This window comes from Anopheles ziemanni, chromosome 3 (assembly GCF_943734765.1).
Source record: "Anopheles ziemanni chromosome 3, idAnoZiCoDA_A2_x.2, whole genome shotgun sequence".
NCBI lineage: Eukaryota > Metazoa > Arthropoda > Insecta > Diptera > Culicidae > Anopheles > Anopheles ziemanni.
This window is the reverse complement of record NC_080706.1, coordinates 15,289,110-15,309,781: the sequence shown is the minus strand read 5'-3', so window position 1 is coordinate 15,309,781 and position 20,672 is coordinate 15,289,110. Positions and strand designations below refer to the sequence as shown.

At 44.6% G+C, this 20,672-nt stretch overlaps 5 protein-coding genes across 6 annotated transcripts; 3 read left to right on the top strand and 2 right to left on the bottom strand.

Annotated features, from left to right (window-relative positions):
- Positions 1 to 4,523: 4,523 nt before the first annotated feature.
- Positions 4,524 to 6,028, bottom strand: LOC131286839 (uncharacterized). The gene has a single exon (XM_058315843.1). The coding sequence runs from the start codon at positions 5,548 to 5,550 to the stop codon at positions 5,089 to 5,091; it is 462 nt and encodes a 153-aa protein (XP_058171826.1). The 5' UTR covers positions 5,551 to 6,028; the 3' UTR covers positions 4,524 to 5,088.
- A 1,113-nt stretch (positions 6,029 to 7,141) lies between these two features.
- LOC131284192 (protein maelstrom homolog) lies at positions 7,142 to 8,696 on the top strand. Its single transcript, XM_058313047.1, has 3 exons — positions 7,142 to 7,330; positions 7,397 to 7,598; positions 7,672 to 8,696. The coding sequence occupies exons 1-3, from the start codon at positions 7,202 to 7,204 to the stop codon at positions 8,694 to 8,696; spliced, it is 1,356 nt and encodes a 451-aa protein (XP_058169030.1). The 5' UTR covers positions 7,142 to 7,201.
- Positions 8,697 to 9,844: 1,148 nt separating this feature from the next.
- On the bottom strand, positions 9,845 to 16,330 carry LOC131286778 (1-acyl-sn-glycerol-3-phosphate acyltransferase alpha-like). The gene is made up of 3 exons (XM_058315777.1): positions 16,050 to 16,330; positions 10,766 to 10,899; positions 9,845 to 10,689 (listed from the first exon to the last, which is right to left on the bottom strand). Exons 1-3 carry the CDS (start codon positions 16,232 to 16,234, stop codon positions 9,977 to 9,979), a joined length of 1,032 nt encoding a protein of 343 aa, XP_058171760.1. The 5' UTR covers positions 16,235 to 16,330; the 3' UTR covers positions 9,845 to 9,976.
- A 535-nt stretch (positions 16,331 to 16,865) lies between these two features.
- LOC131287646 (NADH dehydrogenase [ubiquinone] 1 beta subcomplex subunit 8, mitochondrial) lies at positions 16,866 to 17,845 on the top strand. Its single transcript, XM_058316716.1, has 3 exons — positions 16,866 to 16,989; positions 17,226 to 17,449; positions 17,516 to 17,845. The coding sequence occupies exons 1-3, from the start codon at positions 16,905 to 16,907 to the stop codon at positions 17,729 to 17,731; spliced, it is 525 nt and encodes a 174-aa protein (XP_058172699.1). The 5' UTR covers positions 16,866 to 16,904; the 3' UTR covers positions 17,732 to 17,845.
- A 677-nt stretch (positions 17,846 to 18,522) lies between these two features.
- Positions 18,523 to 20,001, top strand: LOC131285171 (WD repeat-containing protein 5). Of its 2 annotated transcripts, none has more exons than XM_058314033.1 (3): positions 18,523 to 18,809; positions 18,891 to 18,987; positions 19,053 to 20,001. In XM_058314033.1, exons 1-3 carry the CDS (start codon positions 18,681 to 18,683, stop codon positions 19,865 to 19,867), a joined length of 1,041 nt encoding a protein of 346 aa, XP_058170016.1. In that variant the 5' UTR covers positions 18,523 to 18,680; the 3' UTR covers positions 19,868 to 20,001. The 2 variants fall into 2 exon arrangements, with proteins under 2 accessions (XP_058170016.1, XP_058170015.1); XM_058314032.1 differs by having other exon boundaries at positions 18,523 to 18,812.
- Positions 20,002 to 20,672: the final 671 nt, after the last annotated feature.

Sequence of the window (20,672 nt, the reverse complement as noted above, 5' to 3'; positions counted from 1 at the left end):
TGGGAAGCACGCGTTTCACACCAAAACAGGTATTTCAATAATCTAGAGCAAACAATTTCCACAACTAAAACGACAAATTATCTTTCTTTTCTATTTTATTCACGGTCTGGGGACAGCAAGGAGTGTCATCAGCGATGCTTAATTAAATAGAAGTTACATTGTGGGGCAGGTTTAATGAAACAAATATTTACCACCCAGAACGTGCCGTGGTCATCAGCAACCTACACTGTGTGCCACCGGGGCTATATGGACTGAGGGGACGTGAGAAGTGATGCATTTCAATTTGCACGGTTTGCAATGGCGTTCTGCACGGGATTTCCACTTCTCGATAGATGCAGACAAGCACACGTTCTAAAAATAAACAATTAAAATTCGATCAACGACGACAACAAGAAGGAGGAAAAAACCATCCGGGACTGAATTGAGCAATTTGAACCACAAGGGACCGGCGTCCCGGTTTTCTTCCGCTCCACTCGCAGAAGAATTCGGGACAAGTAATTTACGGCGCGCACATGCTCACGTTTTTTCGTCCGCCGACTTTTGCAAAAATCTCGAGAATGATGAAAACAACTAGAAATGAAAAAAAAAACCCCAAATGCAACGGTGACCCGAGAGTGTTGGTCAGTTTTTTTCTCGCGCACACCCGTAGAACCGTTTCGGCCGTCGAGACGCGGTCGATCTTTTCGAACACGGTGCAAAGATTGTATATTGAGAGGCACACCACAATCGTATTTTTAAAGCGCCTTCCTAAAATTAGCCGATTGACGCAGGCGGCAGAGAATTCCATTGCAGAGTCTTGTTTTCGCCTGTTTTATTGTCCTTTTTTAACGCCCGATTTGATCTGACGTCCATTCGCGCACGTCGGAACATGCAGCACATGTGATTGATTGTTTCTTTCTTTTATTGTTTCACTGTGGTCTTAGTAGAGCGCATCCATAACAGAATCGAAGGAAGCGATGATAAACAAGTTTCGAGTTTAGTTAGTTTATAAATCGTGAACCTGCTCGTTCAACTTTATTGAGTTATAGTCATACAATAATGATATTTCACTTTTAATATGCTTGTATATGGCTACACCTTGCCTCGGGGCGTCCAGTATTGTATTGGTAGGCAGATAGGAGTTTATTTTTCAATAACATTTTTCTCGCTTCTCCATAAAGGACAGGTATAATTTTCACCCGTGACTAACGTTTCCTGTGTGTTTTGAACTAATTATAAGAACTAATGATTTAGAACTAACCTGTCATGTTGCGGAAGATATGTGATGGGGAAGGACGGGTTTAACAAATTTGTAGGGGATGGTAAAATTTGCCAAAATTACTTTCCGACCACAGCCGAAAACGAACTTTCCTTCCACGGTGCCATTGCTTGGTGCGCGATTGACAATTTGGCAAAAGTGGAATGTGTTTCACTAAACCGTTCTAGCTCTAAGTGGTGCTTTGAGGAGATGTACCGGTTTTATTTCATGTTTCGATTGCCTGGTTGAATTAATTATGCGCACCTGCACCTCGGTCGGTAGCAGTTGTTTTGTATGTACAAACCATTTTGGTGTTCTCGAATGCGTCGTAACGAAATGATGGATGTGTGGGATCTGTTGATTTTATAAATCCAATCTACCTCGGGTCAAGCTGTAGCTCCCATTAAGCAAGCAAGGTCACACGAGAATGCTTCATTTAGAATCTCAATCCCTTATCTGTTCGTTGCAAGCGTGAACTTTTCGCCGCTGCCGTTCTCCTCCACGCGTCTCTCTGAATAAAATCTACTTGTCTCCTTAAATACGTACGAAATATGAACTTAATAATCATCTACACAATAATAAATTGATTTATGTGTTTTTTTTTTTTGTTTTTTTTTTGTTTTTTAAATTCAGCAGCAGTCTTTTTCGATTGATAGTGAGCGAAAAATCAATAAAGATCTATTCCAATCCGTCGCTTCCAAAAAGGACGCACTTGCAGTCGTGCCGTGTTCCATTACTTTTCGTCTCAAATTTCCGGCAATAACAATTTTCCAGCACTCTTCGTAACGGTATGCCATCTCATCTCTGCTCTCTCAGGGGTTTCCGGACACAGGGTGGACAGTGGGACGGGAAGGGTAATGATGAGGATTCTTCCAAACTTACTACTGTACCATCATTTTGTAATCATCTGTATTTTGATTTAAAATGCCTTCATGTATCAGCCGGCAAAAGAGCGATGATCCCAGGGTGTGTTATGGCATCGCATTAGTTCCAGTTTTAACCGGGACCGAGTACAAACCAGATACGCCGTTCCACAACAATATGGTCAGCGATGATAATCGCACACACATCGTCGTCGTTGACGTCGTCATACAGCGCCGTGCCCATCTAAACGAATCCGCCGCCGGCAGCGAGTTTGAAAACTCACTTTCCGGTTTGAGCCGGTTGTGGCGTACATTTGCGGCGTACTGCTTTGAATCCGTCTGATGCAGAGATCGCGGTGTTTGCGAGAAACAAGCGGTAGAAAAATTGCACCCTCGACTGACTGAATCATCAACAACGCCAGTCCACCCCACCCCCAAAGGCCCCACTACGGCCATAAACTTGGAATACGCCAACGCGAACGTCAGAGCTTGCCAACGGAAACGCCAGTCACACAAGTTAAGTAGTTGACAGTTTCTCCGTTGTCTTATTTAAAAATAAATAAAATGGTGCACAATGTAAGACCATTTTTTAATTGAATCGGTGCAAATTAAAATCGATACCATCCGTCCAAAGAATGGTAGGAAAAGCCTGGGAACCCCTATTTTCATAACACTTAGTAACACTAAGTGGTTATTTTATAGCACTCGTGCTGCGTTAGATATCCATTTTCCTGTGACACCGTTCATAGTGAACTATATTTTTCCAGTGTTGCGGCCCCTTGGTAGAAGTAGCATAGTATCGATGAGTGTTTAGTTTTTTTTTGTAAGCGTAACAGTATACATAAGTTTTTTTTAAATATACTATACTGTGTTTCTCTCGCCCAAGCTCCTGCTCTACACTAATGCACGTTACGTTGCTTGTGGTGGTTGCGTTTTGTGGCGTGTTGGATCGAAAAAGCTTGTTTAGAGTTCTTTTTTCTCATCTCAATACTGCACCTTATTACGTATTTTAGAATGCTCAATTCCACGGACGAATTCATTCAATCAAAATATATATTTACTTTTTAACTCTGCCTGTCTCCCAAGCCACGTTTGCATGCCAATGTAAAACTATACAGCACGCAAAAGCACGCTTGAACTGCGGAGTGGGCACTAAAATAGTACGAATGTGCATGTTGTGTATATGTTTATCCATTTTCTTAAAAGCATTTAACAATATCATTTCATTCGATAAATCACAGCTAATTAAATGTGTCTAAAACACCTTGTCGCTATGGACATTTGCAAAATGGACCAGAGCAAGGAAAACAAATAGTTAGGACCAGTGTTGAGAGTAAATAGTTTAACATGAGGGAAATTTGTGTGCAGAAAATGCTCAAGAATACCGAAACCGATCGCAAATGTGCGTCGTCCAAAACGGTCCTGTTTCGTGTTTTTTTTTTTTAGAAGTTTCACTAACTTGGTTCTACCTTTTCTCACTTCGTTGTTTGTGGTCTTTGCAATTTGCCAATGGGAACAGTAGCGTTTGCCGTCGTTCCCTGGCCGGTGTGTTCTACTACTTGGCAAAAAAAGCCGCCTACTACTAATGCACGATGCACTTCCGATTGCCATTGCCGTTGAAGGGAAAGCCCAGCTGTCCCCGGCTTGCGTCCTTGGACAGTGATCGATGTAATAAACAAACAAAATCTGTACAGTTCCGAACGTGTATCACAGGTTTGGATCAAGGTATTGAACATACTTTTCATGCATCCTTTTCGTTTTTTGAGCTCTCGACTCCCACCTCTTTCTTTTTATGTAATTTACTGACAAAGTGGATCCAAAAGCAAAATAGTTTGTCGTACGATTCGTCGGAAGAAACGAAGACTCATCCTCGGTGGTTGAGTTAGAGACCGTTAGAAAAACCGATAGAGAAAGGAAAAAATTCCAACATAGCAACCGGATCAGATTGTTACGGTAAAAGTAAAGGAACATATAGGAACCACTACACTGTAGTACGTGGTGTGAATGACAGATTCATCCATCAGGAGAGATAGCTAGGTAGATGTAGGACTCTCCTCCTACTGTACACCTAACGTCTAACGTTTCCAGCATAAAAAGCCAAAATAATGTTTACTACAAAATATACCGCTGCTGCTTACAGGTTAGAGAGACGGGAACGGTTACCGGGAAACGGTATGATAGTTGCGAAAAGATCCTTACGATCCTAGCATGATAGACATTCCTAAGCGAAGGCGAACAATTTGCAATATTGTGTGACGTAAAACAAAACTTTGTGTATATGATCGATGCTGATAACGATAGCTAGCCGTAGAGAACGTAGTTACTGATTAAATTATGGTGTATATTTTGTTTATGCTGCGCACCCGTTTTCAATATATTCTTAAAGGTATCTTGTCTTACGCTTACGATGCTGTTTCTGCTACTTCTGCTGTTGGCGCTGCCAGTGTAGCTGCTGCGAGTGGCCGTTCTACTAGAGATAATATTGATTACATTATAACCACCCGCCTTCGCTATGGTCGACCCGTCGCTTTCGGTGTTGTCTTGAGTTTGGGTCTTTGGGAGCCGTTGATCCCGACGAGGGCCGTGAAGCAAAAAGGGTGCACAGGATAGTGGCGGTGCACCCGCTGCACGGGGAGCGGCAAGTTACCTTGGAGCGCTGAATGTACCCCGCCTGGATCGGACCTTCCTTTGTCCCACTGCCGTCATCGTTGTCATCTTCGTTGTCGTCGTCGTTGTGGTGGCCGTGGGAGTGGTGTTGCTGTACAGAGGTATGGGAGGTTTCCGGTGGTGCACACAGTGAAGAACACTGTCCGAACAAACTCCCAGCACTGCTGCGTCTGGCCGGCGGTTCGTCGCCCGGCTTCTACGCGCTTCCTTTCGCCTAGCCACCGGTGCGTCATCGTCGTCGTTGTCATCGTCCACATCCGGAGGATGTGTTGTATCTCCTACTTCTTGCTCGTCTTCGGGGCCACCTCCACCGCTCCCTGCTCATGATCGCCCATCGGAGGATTTGCTCTTGCGAAGCGACTTCCGGAGCTTGTCGACGAGCCGCGTGTGGAACTTGTTCAGGCTGTTTTGGCTACCGACGGTCGCCGCCGCCGGCACCGACGTCCCGTTGGTCGCCTTCGGTGGACTGCTGCCCGCGCTTGCCTTCGAAGGGCTGGACGCGATCAGCGAACTCTGGGAAGTGCGCGACGAATTGCGGGAGAACTGCGACCGGGACGCCAGATGGGACATGTACATTGGGTGGCTGCGATGGGCCGGCGAACCTGCCATGAACCCTCCATCGGTTCCGGGAGAAGTGGACAGGCTGCTGGGCCCATCGGAGCGCGAGCTTTCCGACACCTTGCGCGACCGGCAGTTGCTCTGGTTCGAGCACTCCGATATCCGCCGCTGCCGGCCTTTGTAGATATCGAACTCGTTTTTCATCACCGGCATCATGAAAGCCATGTTTGCGGCAGTTTTATTTTTAACTTCTTCCTCAACACCAAATCCGATTTACACGCGACGAGGAAAAGCGCCGTTGGTTTCGTCAAACTGCACTCAGTCGTTTCGCCTTCTCTGTTCGTTCCGTCCACCACTGTCTCACTGCGAAAATTTCCTCGCACGAAACGTTGAAAAAGGAAAACAAACTCGTTTCAAACGCAGGGTAACACGAAGGACGACGGAAAAGGGAGTTTTTTTTACCCTACGAAACGCGCGTCGTGGTCGATGTCACGTATTCAAATGGTATTGTTGCCTCCCACACCGCGCACAAACGGAAAAAATCGATATTCCGTACTCCTGGACCCGTTTTACTACTACGCTTTACGATATTATAGCCAACCCGGCGCGATGGAGAAAAATATGCCAGATTGAACTTTCTCTTCGCTTGTCGTACTTCCGTGTTTTTTCCACACCGTTTGTTATACCGCGGGGTATCTAAAGGCGACCACGTTTCAACTTTTCTCACACACTTTTTCTAACTTGTTCCGGGTTTTCCGCTTATTAAAGTTTCTGATATTTCCTGGCGACTTGCTTGGCAAACACTTGGAACGAATTGAATTTATTATGACGGGAACGGTTTTGCTCGTCTTCTCCGACTTCTGCACTCGTCGAATTCTCTTGCAAGAATGAGATGCACTGGCGATTGTTTCTAACTCTTAAAGAGCAGCGGAAAGCAAACACTCGTCAGTTTGAAACCAGTTTGAGCTTCAAAACCCCATTCGCAATTTGAATTATTGGCTGTTTGTTAATAACTTTTTGATGGTTTAGCCTATTTTAGCAATAGACCCCTCAAATGAAAGGGCTTTAACAGGCCAACAATTATGTTGAAGTTAAAATGTATGCATCGTATCTAGTTTTTACCGCGTGACCACATTAGGCGTACCATACCAAAAACTTGGTACGGTCGAGTGACAGCGTACCAGAGCCGATGGTGCGCTAGAAAGAGAAAAAAAACGGTTTTTACCACCTGGGCCGCACCAGTTTTTTGGTATGGTACGCCTAAAGCTGGCCGTAAACGTTGCGAACTTGTTCGCGCGAACAATTTGACAACCAGGCATTGCCTATGTTAAGGAAAGGAAAGGAAGATATAAGAGGATATCTTCCCTTCCTTTCCTTAACATAGCCAATGCCTGGTTGTCAAATTGTTCGCACGAACAAGTTCGCAACGTTTACGGCCAGCTTAATGTAGTCACGCGGTTAGGGAAATTAATTGAAGTATGAATAGATCAATCCTAGTGGTGGGAAAATTGAGTCCCAATCAAACGAATTGGGAGTCGCGAGACGTGAACCAATCATTGCTGGTCTGGGAATAGAGCATCACTGTCCAAAGAAGATTGTCAATGGAGAGTCTTATTTTAAAGACAAATATGGTAAAAATGTCGGAGCTGAGAATCGAATCAAGTTGAGCACCAAACAAATTAAATCTGGTTCAAATCCCAAGCGAATCAAATCTGAATCTGAGTCCGTCCAGTTGGAATCAATCCTTTCGAATCTGCTAAGAGATCGAATCTTCGGGTCTTCCGAATCCCGATGCTGACAGCGCTAATCAGTGCGATACACATTTCAACAAAATCTCCCTTAGTTTCTGCAGCAAGTAGCAACAAAATTATTAGAAATGCCTAAAAAAAATCCACCAAATCCGTTCCTCATGTTCATGCTCGAAATTAGAAATCGAGAAGAAGCGAAAGGTCGAAAATTTCGCGGAATGGAAGAAGTTAAAGACTATGCTGGCAAACAATGGGAGGTAAGTTTTGATCTACTGCGACTAATGTGTTCGGCCTGATAGTTGTGAAATTGTTTCTTATCGTAGAAAATGGATACCAAGCAGCGTGCACCTTACGTGGAACAAGCAAAGGTTGCGAAATTGCAGGCTCGAGCATGTGAGGACAAGTTAACCGGCGTTGGCACACCTTATTCAACGGTGGCACAAGAAAAACACTTCCTTGAGGAGAAAGGCAAACTTATCCGCGATAGCATGGCCTCAATGGTTGAAAACGCCGCTAAGAACAACTGTAAGCACGGCTAGTGTAATGAGAATGCGTAGTTTGGCATTGATTTTAACACTCGTATTTTTGTATCTTACAGCGCTGGACACGCTGGAACTGGTTTTCGTTTCCATGGGATACTTTTGTGAGGTGTCTGAGGGAACGTTTGTTCCCGCCGAGTTAGCTGCCATCCGCTACTGTTTGAAAGAGGGTGTTATGGATAGGTTCCATACGCTCATCAACCCTGGCAGTCTCCCGCTAGGGTATGCGTATGCGGCGCAAGCACACTCAGAAATGCACCACAAGCTTCCGATTCCGCCGAATGCCCTCGGCGAGCAGAATTACGAGACGATTGCAAACAAGTTCCGAGAATTTATGGGCAAAAATGCAGGAGAAATGCCGCTAGTGTTCACCAATTCGGATGACCTGGCGAAGGTAGAACAAATGCTATCGAAAATTGTGGATGACGATCCTGAAAACCCGGAAGTGCTCGTCTGTTCGTTGAAGGAGTTGTTCTACCTCCTGAAGAAGCAGTCTGTAAAAATGCTGAATGAAGCAAATCGACCCATTCCTACGATGCACGCGTTACAGATTTTAATCATGAAGGATGTGTATGATTATACACCCAAAATCAGCTGCGATTTCCACGAGGGAATTGGAGATGGGAAATATTGTGCCCTTTCCCAATGCATCCGCTGGGCGTTCGTTATCTCCGATAGTTGCTGCACGGATCTGCGCATACCGATGGAGCCTGGAAAGCATCTGCCAGAGAATGCCGACACCGAGCACGCTGATGCTACCCTGTCCATAGCAATGAACAACCTTTCATTTGCTACGCCGGTCAGCGATGCATTTGACCACAATATGAGTCGTATTACGTGTGTGAGTGCAAGCGCAAGTGTCAGCGACGTTCCGAAAAGTAACCCGTGGGAGACAACGAAAGGTTCTGATCTGGCTTCTGCTGATCGACCGGTAGCAAGTAGTTGCGGTCGAGGGACTAGGCGTCTGATGAACGCTAATCCCTGCGCGACTACTTCTAAACCGGTGAGTGCGGGTCGTGGCAAAGGCATATGGATGATTGATACATTCCCCCCGCTCGGTTCTAGCAAGAGACCGTCTAAATGAGGTCGATTGTTTCTAGCCATTTCTTTATTTTTTTCTTTTTTTATCAAATGTCTCTTTTTTGAACGAACACTTTCTTTATTTGCAAATGACTTACTTAATCTTCTTATGAACTATTAACACTGTTGAACAAGAATGAACTAGTCTCTGACGACACGCCAATTTCAGAATCTGGATTAAAGATCGATCTCGATAACGAACCAACTGAAATCGTTCTTTCGATTTTGACGACGAAGGACGACGTGATGATTAGATAAATTTTTATGCATTGTTGTTTATTATCGATATATATATATATCCCAGGCCGTTACGATTGCGTATCAACATAATGTACAAAACAGAAAAAAAAAACAAAAAATAATAAAATGGTGGAATGAATATTATTAACACAAATCATACTGTTCACCGTTAACTTCTTTTATACATGTGTTTTTTTTTTATCCCTAGCAGTAGTGTGTGGACGGGACTGTGGAGTGATTGTAAGAAGAGAAAAACAATAGAGTTTAGGAAAACCTGCTCATATTAATTCATAAGCGTACGGGTTACAAGTACATTATACTGACGTGACGTAATGTGAAGCGTCGTTGTGTACAGCACTGATGGAACATTTATATAAACATTGTTGTGTTAGATTGCTGGTTTCCTTCTTTTCAGTTTTGCTCGTTCAACCATTTTTTTCATCTCACAGATCGAAATACCTAACCGGAATGGATACGGAAAAGAGAGGGTACGTTTTTCAACACGTGCTCTAGTGAGTCTTACTGCGAAACGTGCTGCCTTTCGCCATTTTCTTAGGCCAACGGCGACGATCATTCTTCCACCGAGATCAATTGTAGGTATTAACCACTTTCCGTGAACGTACTATCCTATCGACATCTAACATAGCACCTTTGGCTGCCGTTCCGTTTTGATCGCTTTCAAAATGATAAACTCAATAAAGTATGTTACAAATGAGCACATCTTTAACACACGCGCGCGTGTGTAGTGTGCGAACTCCTTTCACATTAAAGCCTAAACGAATTTTCAATAGAAAACAAATTAAAAATGAAACCCTTTGGAAAATGCTTTGTGTTTAGCTATCTTTTGTTTTTTTGTTCAATCTCATTTCACCCCGTAAAAAGCGCGACGGCTGGCGTCACTCCTTGAATAGAAATCATAATTAAAATATAAAATAACGGAAATTGACACATGCGCTAAATCACTTCCTTTTTAAAATCCGGCCATGCCAATTAGCCAGGCTTATTTTAATGGCACGAAGAAGCGAGCGTCCACGGGAGCGCTCACTAGTCTCGTTGGACATCCTTCCGTCGGTACGCGGTCGGTTCCTTGATGGGCGACTCGTCTCCACCGAGCAGTGAACCGATCTTTCGCGCACCCGGTTCGATGAGATTTGCCGATTCCTGCCGGGGGACGGTGGTTTCCGACCCTCTGTTGGACTTCTTTTGAGTTACCATCGATGGCACGGTGTCCGTAAGCCGCGGTGGACTTGCGTGACCGCTCAAGTTGAATCGATTCTCAACCTCCTTTGTAGTAGCTTTGAACGTGTCGATCATGGCGTTGCGCGTTCGTTCGATCAGCTCCGGTATGTCATCGCTCGTGAGTCCTTTCGTTTCGATCGCCGGTAGCGCAGTCACGATCACGTGCCCCGGGTTCATCACTTTGCTCCGATCGTCCAGGAACGTGTGGTACGAGCTATAAACGACCGGCAGGATCGGTAACTGCGCCCGGACCGCCACGTGGAAGGCACCCTTCTTGAAGGGATGTATTTCGTTCGTGGTGCGACGCGTCCCTTCCGGAAAGACCCACAGTTTGGTGCGCTTCTGGATGAGCATATCGGTCGACTCGTTCATGGAAGTTTGGGCGCGCTGGGTGTGCCGGCGATCGATGAAGATCAGCCCGGACAGCCAGGCGGCCAGCCCGAACGGCCAGGCGAAGAAAAGCTCCCGCTTTGCGATCACCGTACATTTGTCCATCAGGTGCCAGAAATCAAACATTCCTACAACGGGTCAAGGCGGGAAAAAGTCAATACATGTGGGTCTAACATGTGGTTCGGCGGTTCTCGTCGCACTTACCCAATATGTCCAATGAACTTTGATGGTTCGCCACCATCACCATCGCCCTGTCGGCGCCCATATGTTCCGCACCACGGACTTCCCATTTCATGCTGATGATCGGTGACACGACTCGGCAGAATTTGCTAGCTAGCCTAGAGAGAGAGAGGGAGAACGAAAATAAGTAAATCGCAACGTTTAATACTAAACCATTTATTTAAACAGCTCAAAGTAGACGATCAATCAGTTTACGTCGATGGTGTTTCATTTAAAGTTTAAACACGAAAAAATAATTAAAGTGTCCGTTTTTAAATCTATCAGTAGCAAGTTCTCGAACAGCTCAGAACGTCAATCGTTTCCCTAATAAGGGAAGCGGTCAATGGCCAATCGGTTAAACAAAACCCCTCTACATGGCGAGCTGCGGTCCAAGTGCACGCACTGACAACTTGTTGACAGCGTATACCGGCCAGGCCAGGGTTATCTTGGCCAAGCACGTGTGTTTACATGTTTATAATCCTGCCAGCATCGCCAATGGCATTGGGGGTGCAGTGCTGCAGCAGATTGGAATAAATTTGACTCCGTAGCGCCTACTACGCACTGTCGAAACTGCGTAAAGTATGATCAGCCTGCTTTGATCATGTATTGAGACACTAAAATGTACCTCCGATCGAAAAAAACGGACCTCTAGAACATCGGCAGATAATTAAAAATCTCAGTAAACCGGCTACTAGTCGGAAGCCTACCTTGACCCAGGACCGGCAAATTACGGTGGTAGTCGCGTACACGATCAGAGACGGTTGATCAGAGTAGGTGTTTGAAAGCGGGTCATACAAGTGATGCGAGGACCCGCACGGTTGTTCCCCATGCGTATTTTTCGTGTCACGGTGCGATAATTCTAATCGTTCAATTAACGCTAATTGTCAGAACCAAGGTCTCGATGTGGTTGTACTTTGCCAAAACGTATTATTGTGCTTTAAAAAAAAATGCGCTTAGTTAATCTTTCGATAACCAATCTTAACTTATTATCTCACCGTCTTTATCGTGTTTCACATCGTTATCGGTAACGTTTCTTTTTCCGTGCGCCTCGTAGTGCGTTACCAAACAAGTGATAATGCATCATTAATGTGGATTTAATTTTGGACCATTTTTATTACCACTTTACTACCGGCGTGTTCCGACAAACGTGCTCCGGTCAGAAGCGGGAGGAGTGGATTCCGCAAAGGTATTCGCGATTTAATACACATCAGCCATTAGGCTGCGTATCCAAATGTGGATACCGTAATAGCATCGTTTCGGTAAGCTTTCGCATGAGATTATTCGAAGCCAAAGGAAACAAGGTCTCAATGAACCCCATGGTGAGGGTCGTATGGAATGCTTCGAGAAGCGTCTGTATGATGTCCGCCGTAGCTAGACGCTCGCTGGCGATGAGTCCCATTTTCAGGGGGGTTTCCGGTCAAACAAATCTCGCTGATAAGCCACGAGGGTAGCGTGTCATACGTCTTTTTTTTTTACACACAAATACTTTGGCCTAAATCAAAGCGGTTCCTACGTCTCCAGTTTAGAAACGTGCGTGGATTAGAGATAGAGTTAAGCAGTTCAAACGGATGCCTTTAGCACTATCGGTTTTGCGGACGGAATTTCGCAACGCGGTCGCTACGTCAATTTTACTGCTTAACCTTTGGTCAGTTTATTTTGACAATTTTCATGCAGGGAAAACTCATTCAATTGCGGGGATCATAAAAATACCAAACCTCCTTCTGGTCGAGATGACGAGTAGTTCTAAGGTCCAGAGTCCGTGGCCGAGCGAATACGTCCGCAGGGAGGGGGTGGACAGTAGGGCGCACAACAACAACGGTTCCATTTTTCAGTACCGTCGACCGCAACCGATTACGATATCTCCGTTATCCCAAACATCCTTATCACGTTGTTTCTTCTTCGTCGGTTCGATTGGTGGGATTATTTTATTCTGCTCCGTCTTTGACGGGGTGCTCTGACGCCAATACTTTCAGATGGAATGGATTCCAATGCGATCCATTGGCGTTGCGGTCTAGAAAGCGGCCCTCCAGTTTGGCCGCAGACAGATTAAAGTGCATTGGGGGTTTGGTTTTGGAGATTGCATTTTAAGACACGATAAGCCATCGATAATGCGTCGCGTGCAGATTCCAGATTTAGGCGGTGGTTGTCCCCCCGCTGAGGCCAAGGAATGCCATCTGACGCAAATGCATTTTATCGCAGTCCGATGTTGCTGATTGTGGAAATAGAATTGTGTTGCAGTGCATTTGGTTTCTAAGTGGGAGAAGTGATATTTTTGGTAGATGTATTACAAGTAATTCTATTTTATCTAATAAGTGTATTTGGGGAAATACTTCACGTGTATCTCAAAGAGAATTGAGTAAGCTGCTTGCTTCGAAACAAATTGCTTTCTACTAATTAGACGAATTAGGACATAAACTTACTGAGTTTATACCAAAACATGGCCTTGACATACAATTACAGCATTATGACCTGCGTTGTGCAGTGTGTGCATTTTTTCAAGCGTGTTTATACCTTTTTTGCCATGGTACATAATTTCTCCACATTAACCTTGGCAGAGCGAAGGTTTTATTATGATGATGCCAACCCATATGGGTTGGCTACGGCATGATTTTCTCAACAAAAAATAAAATACTCTCTGTGTTTGTGGACACATAGTCAGTCTATGACCTAGACGGACGGGGCACAGTGCAAGTTAGTTTGTCAGATTCACCAGCAAAATTAAACACAATTCCCATATGTTTTATTTTAACGTCCGCCGCAAACGTTTCCCTTTAAGCCGAGAGAACGACACGTTTCCAATTGCATGTAAGATTGTTGAGAGGTTTTATGGTGGGCCCTATGGGGAAGGATTAAAGTATGATCTCAACGACAGCTTCGTCAGTCTTCGTGAATTCCACCGACAAGGGTTTCCTCCTTTCTTCGCTCCAACACGACGCCCATCATCATGGCGGCGGGAGACGTTCGTTATCAGCAAACGGCAAGATCGGTGCACCGCGGTACTTGAGGCCTAATTGAACTGAATTGAGTAAACACACCCCCCCAACACAAACGGTGTTCCCGTACGGTTGAAGATCGCGCCTTTTTTCCCGCGAGTCCGCGAGTAGCAAACGCGCCACGCTGTCATTGGGGAGCAAAAGAGCGCGCGCGATCGTGATGCGTAACGATCCTCACCGCGTGTGCGGCTTCGCGAGGGGCGCGCTTTGGCTGGGAGTATAAAAAAAAACATTTGGTATCAGAACGAAAGCAAGGAGCACACGTCCCGCGTCCGAACGGAAGCATCGCTCCGGGACGGAGGTCGTCGGTGGTTTGGGAGTGAAATTGCACATGATTCAGTAGGCAATGCTCTCGGCAACGTGATCTGGTGTGCGCAGACAAACAGACTGACTGAATGAATGAAATGCTTACGTCGTGGGTTTTTTATCCCCAATTGTACGTTTTACGCGCATTGATGGGAATGTGAGATTAATTTCATTTGCTAAAAAAGTGTCATATTTTCAAAATATCAGTTTTTATAAGAAAAAGATAAAATACACGTTATTTAATTCTTAATAAAATTCCACGCATCTCACCGCATAGCATCTCGTTCATTTTCTTTTTTTTTCCTTAGAAAACCACCACCGTCCTATCTTGAACCAATACGGGGGAGAACCGTTTTGATAACTAAACCCGATGGTCTGCTAGGCAAGCGGTGACCATGGAGTACCCATAAGATTGTAATATCGCGACGCATCGATACAATGTGCAAGGAGGGCACACTATAAACACTCCATGGGGAGTCGAGCATACGTTTATCATTTCCCCAAGTGCCTTCTTTTTTTACCGTCTACCGATAGCTTCTTCTGCCAGTTCTCCCCCGGATGTACCAATAAGCTGATTCATTGCGTTCCCGTGCGGTCCCCGTTTGCAGATGATGATAAGATGTTGGTCGCAGCAGGCCGCGAGCACGGAGATAAACGAACAGGTACATTATATCACCGACACCGCAACGTGATCTGTACCTTCTCTCTATTTCCGTTTGTTTGATCTAAAACTTCCGTTCGAAGGCCATCGAACGGTAATGGTCAGCAATGTACGATTGGCCGGATTCTATATGACATTGAACAAAACTGCAAGGCTATTCGGAAATGCATAGAGACTTTAGGGAGAACAAGGTTTTTGTGACCGTTGAAACGCATAGCCTTCTTTACCGCACCGCATTCCATTCAATGCCGGATGACTGCGTACGTCCGTAAACCGTAGCAACACGCAAGAAACCGACGGTTTGTTCTTCCCTTTCCGCGATATATAAACTCCAACTCGCCGGCATTAGTGTAAACATTTGTGGTAAGTCTCGACAAACACTCGGTGTATGGTCTTGTACTCTCAAACCAGAGCAGGAATTAAAACATGTTAACCTAATTGAGCCTGTTTTCTATCATTTGGTAGAATGTTCATGAAAACACACACCCTGGATGTTAACAGCCACAACAAATTAATGTCTTTAGCCGAGTGTTTTCTAGAAAAGGTACTATGTAAGCATTGCAACTATTGATTTTGTGTTTGAATAAAGATCAAGGTTCTTATTCCTGATATAAAAATCAACCTTTCAAAACTAAAACAAAAAGAAAGTAAATGCCAAAGCTAGAAGCTAGCCAGAACTATAAAAATATCTCAAGGCTAGTAAGGACAGTCTCAAGACGTTCGATGATGCATGCCATGGAGGGAAAGCCTTTTCCTACACCAGAAAGTTTAATCGATAATGTTTCTTGAAAGGAAAAATAGTCCATTGCCTACTTCAAATGAGAATTTTCTAATGTGCCGACGTGTGGAAGAACATTGTTACCCACAGCTGATTGGGGAACGCTAGGAAAATGTGTTTGCGTATTGCGTCCAAGCCTACTTTTTACATGGACAGGTAATGTGTCGAGAGCGTTTCCTTGCTTGCTTGGGCAATGTAGAAACCCCGAGAAACTTTTATTATGAGCACTTGTTTCGCTCCAGCAGAATATCGATTATTGTAACTCCACAGACGGCCACTTCACTCACTGTCCTGCTTAGTAGGTGGTGTGCTGCGTCATATTATTGACGATCCGTCGAGCCCCCTTCATGCGAGAGCGAGGAAAGCGTGGAAAACATTAAATGAGGGGGAGGGTGAAAATCTCGGGGAGACAAACTTGACATTTATTCACCAGGTGCTGTGGGAAAGGCGACTGTTGTGTCCCCGAACGCAACAAAAAAAGGAAATCCTGCCAGAACCTAAAAGTAGTGATTCGTTTGCGCGTGTACTTACACCAGGTTCCGTACATTACACGGCCTCAGGCAGAAGACGGGAATCAGTATGAAGGAGTTCAGTATTACCACACCATAGTAGACGACAAATTTGAAGTAGTACCGAAAGCGGCTCGAAGTTTCGTAGAAAATTGGCATCAGGATGATGGCACAGATGAGAAAGAGTTCCGTGTAGTTCGAAATCATGTTGGTGCGGGAATTTGCTTTTCACTTCGATGCTAAATATCACTTGGCACGTTCGGCCAAAGACCGCCGTTCGTCAACAGCGATGAGGACGAGACGGCTGATTGCAACGAAAAACGCAATTTTTTTCGTCCAGTTGCTCGATGCAATGGAAGAAAGCGTTAGTCACAAACCAAGCGTCACTGGTTTGTTTTCTTTGTTGATTTATCTTTTACCACACACTCCACCGGGTTAATTCAGGACAAACACTTTAATTTTGCATGTACGCCACATGCACACATTTAGGCACAAGCAAGAGTTTTACGCATCCTTATGAATGTTATTGGGATACACAACGTTAAGTCGCACTGCTCATTTCGATACACACTTCAATTTAGCTGAAACAGCTTTTCCACCGACAGGATGCGCAAGGACTCCGCACGGCCACACAACACGTCCTCGTCGTCCCGCGTCGGGTAAACGTATGTCACGAACTTCGTGACAGTTCGAGTTTGCGCTTCGTGTAGCCCAAGGCTAGTAGAACGAAGCTTCAAAACCGTTGGTGAAGAGCAATTTACTTTACCTTAACTACCTTGGTCGTGCGGTTAAAAGTCAAATCACTTCACATGGTTTTACCTGAAGTTTTCGAGGTTTTCTTTGCCTGCGGAAAAGACAACCAAGTGCTCCCTCGAAGATGGCAGCATTGATCAAGGGAATCAAATTTGCTGCTCAAATTACAAATCGAAACCCGGCGCTCCTGTATATGAGCGTCCGAAACCGTAAGTGTTAAGAAGTGCCGATCCAAATATGCCGAAAACTGCCGTGTTTCGCTGTTCATTGCGGTGTTTTTGCTGCACGGTTTTTACGTAACTTTCTGGAAGAACCAGACGACGAAGAAGCTGTCATTGGTGGCGCAGCAGAACTCCACCGTTTTGTTTACGTTCTCTTCGGTTTCGGTGGTTTGGTAGCAAAGGATTAATTGTAGTTAAATGTTTGCCTATTATCAACATTGCAGATGGCTGGAATAAAGACTTCAAGCCCGGCAAGTTCCCGGAATCTGAAAAGGATCGCGAAGCAGCTGCTAAAAAGTATGGACTAGTACCAGCGGAGTATCAGCCGTATCCAGACGATGGCCTCGGCTATGGTGATTATCCTAAACTTCCGGATGTACCAGTGGAAGCTCGCGATCCCTACTATCCATACGATTTTCCGGAACTGAAGAGAAATCTACACGATACAGTAAGTTTCAGATTAATTTTCCAATTGTGTCACTTTTGATAATTCGAACGTATGTTTTTCTTTCAGCTTCATGCAGAAACCGATTTCTGGTCCGAGGATCGATATGGTACGGCAGAGCCGACACGCTACCCGGTGAAAACCTACTGGATGGCGTTTTTGGGCGTTATGACTGGCTGCTTTGTGCTGTACTACTGGCTCGAAAACTACAAGATGTTCCGACCGGTGCTCGCCAAACAATACCCGAACGAAGGAAAGAAACACTACACGTTCGAACAGAAGTAAAGCGTAAAATCGGAGCGGCAGTGGGTGCAGTGAGGAATTCGTTCAAATACGAACAATTTAATTGAAAGCCGCCTAGGCCTGTGAAACAAAACCATCCTTCACAACTGGCGAATTTCCATCATCCTGTTCTGGTCAACACCGTAGATTGCAGCAATTGTTACAAGCGCTATGTAAATAAAAAAGGAATTACAAAGCCCAAGGAAGCGTATAATTTGTCTTAGCAAGAAATTAATAAGTTACACAATTGGTTTTTAACTTTTTATACAAGTGATTGCATTTTTTATTTGATATTTTGTAAATAAACATCAATCGTCATGTTTTAGAACACGCTTTGACATCTTGTTCTATGAACGTTAGTACTAAAAACAAATCAACGTTAGTGGTGGGAAAACCAATCCCTGCATGGAATCGAATCTTTCGATTTAAATACGGTTTGAGATTCAGATCTCCGATTTCGAACAATTCACCGCGTGCCTGCATCAAGTCACATCAAATCCAAATAAATTAGGATATAGTCTGAATCAAATGAAATCAGAATCATTTGATTCATACCCCAACGGATCAAATCTGGTCGGAATCCGTCAAATCGGATCCAATCCTTTAGAACCCGCCAAGAGATTGAATCTTCGGGTCTTCCGAATCCTGATTTTGCCAACACTACTTCACAAAAAGACGCGACTTTTGTTTGTGAATAAATGTTTGGATAGTGTAGTTTTGGTGTGCTATCGTAGAAACTTCCAAAAAGTATCGAAAAAATTGCAATCGAAGAGTGCACACATAGTGATAGTGCATTTTTACCAATAGCCCGTGCAGTTTGACTAGTCCGACGCTTCATCGACAACCATCGTCTGGTTGAACTTCTCCCCGGGGGGTTAGAAGCTGTGTGACCGAAAATAGCGTAAACAGTCGACCCTCGTTGGTCTTTCCAGGCTCGAGACTGTACTCAGGCATGGTTCCTCTCGGTGGGCCCGTGGGCCACGGTGGCCACCCGATCCACATACCAACTCCAATACAAAATGCCCCTCCGCCTTCACAAAGCCAGCATACACCTTCCAGCCAAAACCGGCAGTCGCTATCAGTGGTAAGAATATGATGATGCCGTGTAAGGTCAGCTGAATTTGATTTATAAATGAAATGTTTTCTTATGTTCTTTCAAAAGAAACCAAACTATACGCTAAAATTTACTCTCGCCGGCCACACGAAGGCGGTGTCGGCAGTTAAGTTCAGCCCTAACGGGGAATGGCTGGCAAGCTCGTGTAAGTAGAATCGAATTGTTCCGGTGTTGTTCGTTTTGAAATCAAGTGTTTCCATATCTCCACAGCTGCCGATAAACTGATCAAAATCTGGGGTGCGTACGATGGCAAGTTTGAGAAAACGATCTCCGGCCACAAGCTCGGGATCAGTGATGTTGCTTGGTCGAGCGATAGCAGATTGCTAGTGACGGCTAGTGATGATAAGACGCTGAAAATTTGGGAGCTCAGCTCGGGCAAATGTCTCAAGACGCTCAAAGGGCACACCAACTACGTGTTCTGCTGTAACTTCAATCCGCAGAGTAATTTGATCGTATCCGGGAGCTTTGACGAATCGGTACGCATCTGGGACGTCCGGACGGGCAAGTGCTTGAAAACGCTACCGGCCCATTCCGATCCGGTTTCGGCGGTTCATTTCAATCGCGATGGTTCGCTGATCGTTTCGTCCAGCTATGATGGGCTTTGCCGAATTTGGGACACGGCCAGCGGCCAGTGTCTGAAGACGCTGATCGACGACGACAATCCACCGGTTTCGTTCGTAAAGTTCTCGCCCAACGGGAAGTATATCCTGGCAGCCACGCTCGACAACACGCTCAAGCTTTGGGACTACTCGAAGGGCAAGTGTCTGAAGACGTACACCGGGCATCGGAACGAGAAGTACTGCATTTTCGCCAACTTTTCCGTCACCGGCGGCAAGTGGATCGTGTCGGGAAGTGAGGACAATATGGTGTACATCTGGAACCTGCAGAGCAAGGAGATTGTGCAGACGCTCCAGGGCCATACCGACACGGTGCTGTGTACTGCGTGCCACCCGACGGAGAATATTATTGCCTCCGCCGCGCTCGAGAATGATAAAACTATAAAGCTTTGGAAGAGCGATACGTAAAGGGTCTATTAAGTGTAAAGTATCGTAATGCGCGAAAAGCAAGTAACAAATATCAACATCAATTTTAAAGATCCCAATAGTTTTAGAATATTTCAACTTGGCGTGACGTAATAAAAAGCTTGGTATCGTAAATGAACTGCTTAAACGTATCTGAAATTATCCGAAGAAATCACTGCGAACCTTTTTATCATTATTTTTTTCTAAATTTAATAACTTACGCAACTATACAGACTATCCATTCAAAAAAGTTTCTGTACGAACTTAATCCATTCAAAAAAGTTTCTGTACGAAAGTACAAACAACCGGTGAGACTGCAATTATATATATATAACTTTCAATGCTATTGACCGAACTTTTATAGCTCTTAATTAATGTCTGGTGATTTGAAGAAAAATACTACAACTGTGAAGCGCTAACAAACAAAATTAGGAAAAAAAAGCATGAAAGATGGTACGGTTTCACTTTCATTAGTTTAAGATCTTGCGAGACATTACGATTTCGTTGATGATCGGTTCCGATGGGGTTCGCTGGGAGTGTCTGTTTGAATAAGAAAAGAAATAAATAAAAACAGTTCCCATTTTGCTTTACAATTGATTGACGGTAGGAAAAACCAATAGAAGCTTTTGTGCCTGTTGTTTGCGAAGCTCGGCTAAAGAAAGCAACGACTTGGAGACAGATTAGCAATTAGCTGCCATAGCCTATACAACCGTTGGCGCTTTCGATCGGTATACAGTTTTTGGTTTATGGTTTAAAGGTACCCTCTGGTTGTAATAAAAGACCGAAGGAAGGGAATGATACAGTCAAT

Bases quoted from the DNA above. Each gene is read 5' to 3' on its own strand.
- LOC131286839 (XM_058315843.1), bottom strand. From the start codon at position 5,550: ATGGCTTTCATGATGCCGGTGATGAAAAACGAGTTCGATATCTACAAA.
- LOC131284192 (XM_058313047.1), top strand. From the start codon at position 7,202: ATGCCTAAAAAAAATCCACCAAATCCGTTCCTCATGTTCATGCTCGAA. The intron at 7,331-7,396 runs GTAAGTTTTGAT...TTCTTATCGTAG, and splicing joins ATGCTGGCAAACAATGGGAG to AAAATGGATACCAAGCAGCG. The intron at 7,599-7,671 runs GTAAGCACGGCT...TGTATCTTACAG, and splicing joins AAACGCCGCTAAGAACAACT to CGCTGGACACGCTGGAACTG.
- LOC131286778 (XM_058315777.1), bottom strand. From the start codon at position 16,234: ATGATTTCGAACTACACGGAACTCTTTCTCATCTGTGCCATCATCCTG. The intron at 10,900-16,049 runs GTAAGTACACGC...CTCTCTCTCTAG, and splicing joins TGTAATGTACGGAACCTGGT to GCTAGCTAGCAAATTCTGCC. The intron at 10,690-10,765 runs GTAAGTGCGACG...GACCCGTTGTAG, and splicing joins AAGTTCATTGGACATATTGG to GAATGTTTGATTTCTGGCAC.
- LOC131287646 (XM_058316716.1), top strand. From the start codon at position 16,905: ATGGCAGCATTGATCAAGGGAATCAAATTTGCTGCTCAAATTACAAAT. The intron at 16,990-17,225 runs GTAAGTGTTAAG...TCAACATTGCAG, and splicing joins GTATATGAGCGTCCGAAACC to ATGGCTGGAATAAAGACTTC. The intron at 17,450-17,515 runs GTAAGTTTCAGA...TTTTTCTTTCAG, and splicing joins AGAGAAATCTACACGATACA to CTTCATGCAGAAACCGATTT.
- LOC131285171 (XM_058314032.1), top strand. From the start codon at position 18,681: ATGGTTCCTCTCGGTGGGCCCGTGGGCCACGGTGGCCACCCGATCCAC. The intron at 18,813-18,890 runs GTAAGAATATGA...TTCTTTCAAAAG, and splicing joins ACCGGCAGTCGCTATCAGTG to AAACCAAACTATACGCTAAA. The intron at 18,988-19,052 runs GTAAGTAGAATC...ATATCTCCACAG, and splicing joins GGAATGGCTGGCAAGCTCGT to CTGCCGATAAACTGATCAAA.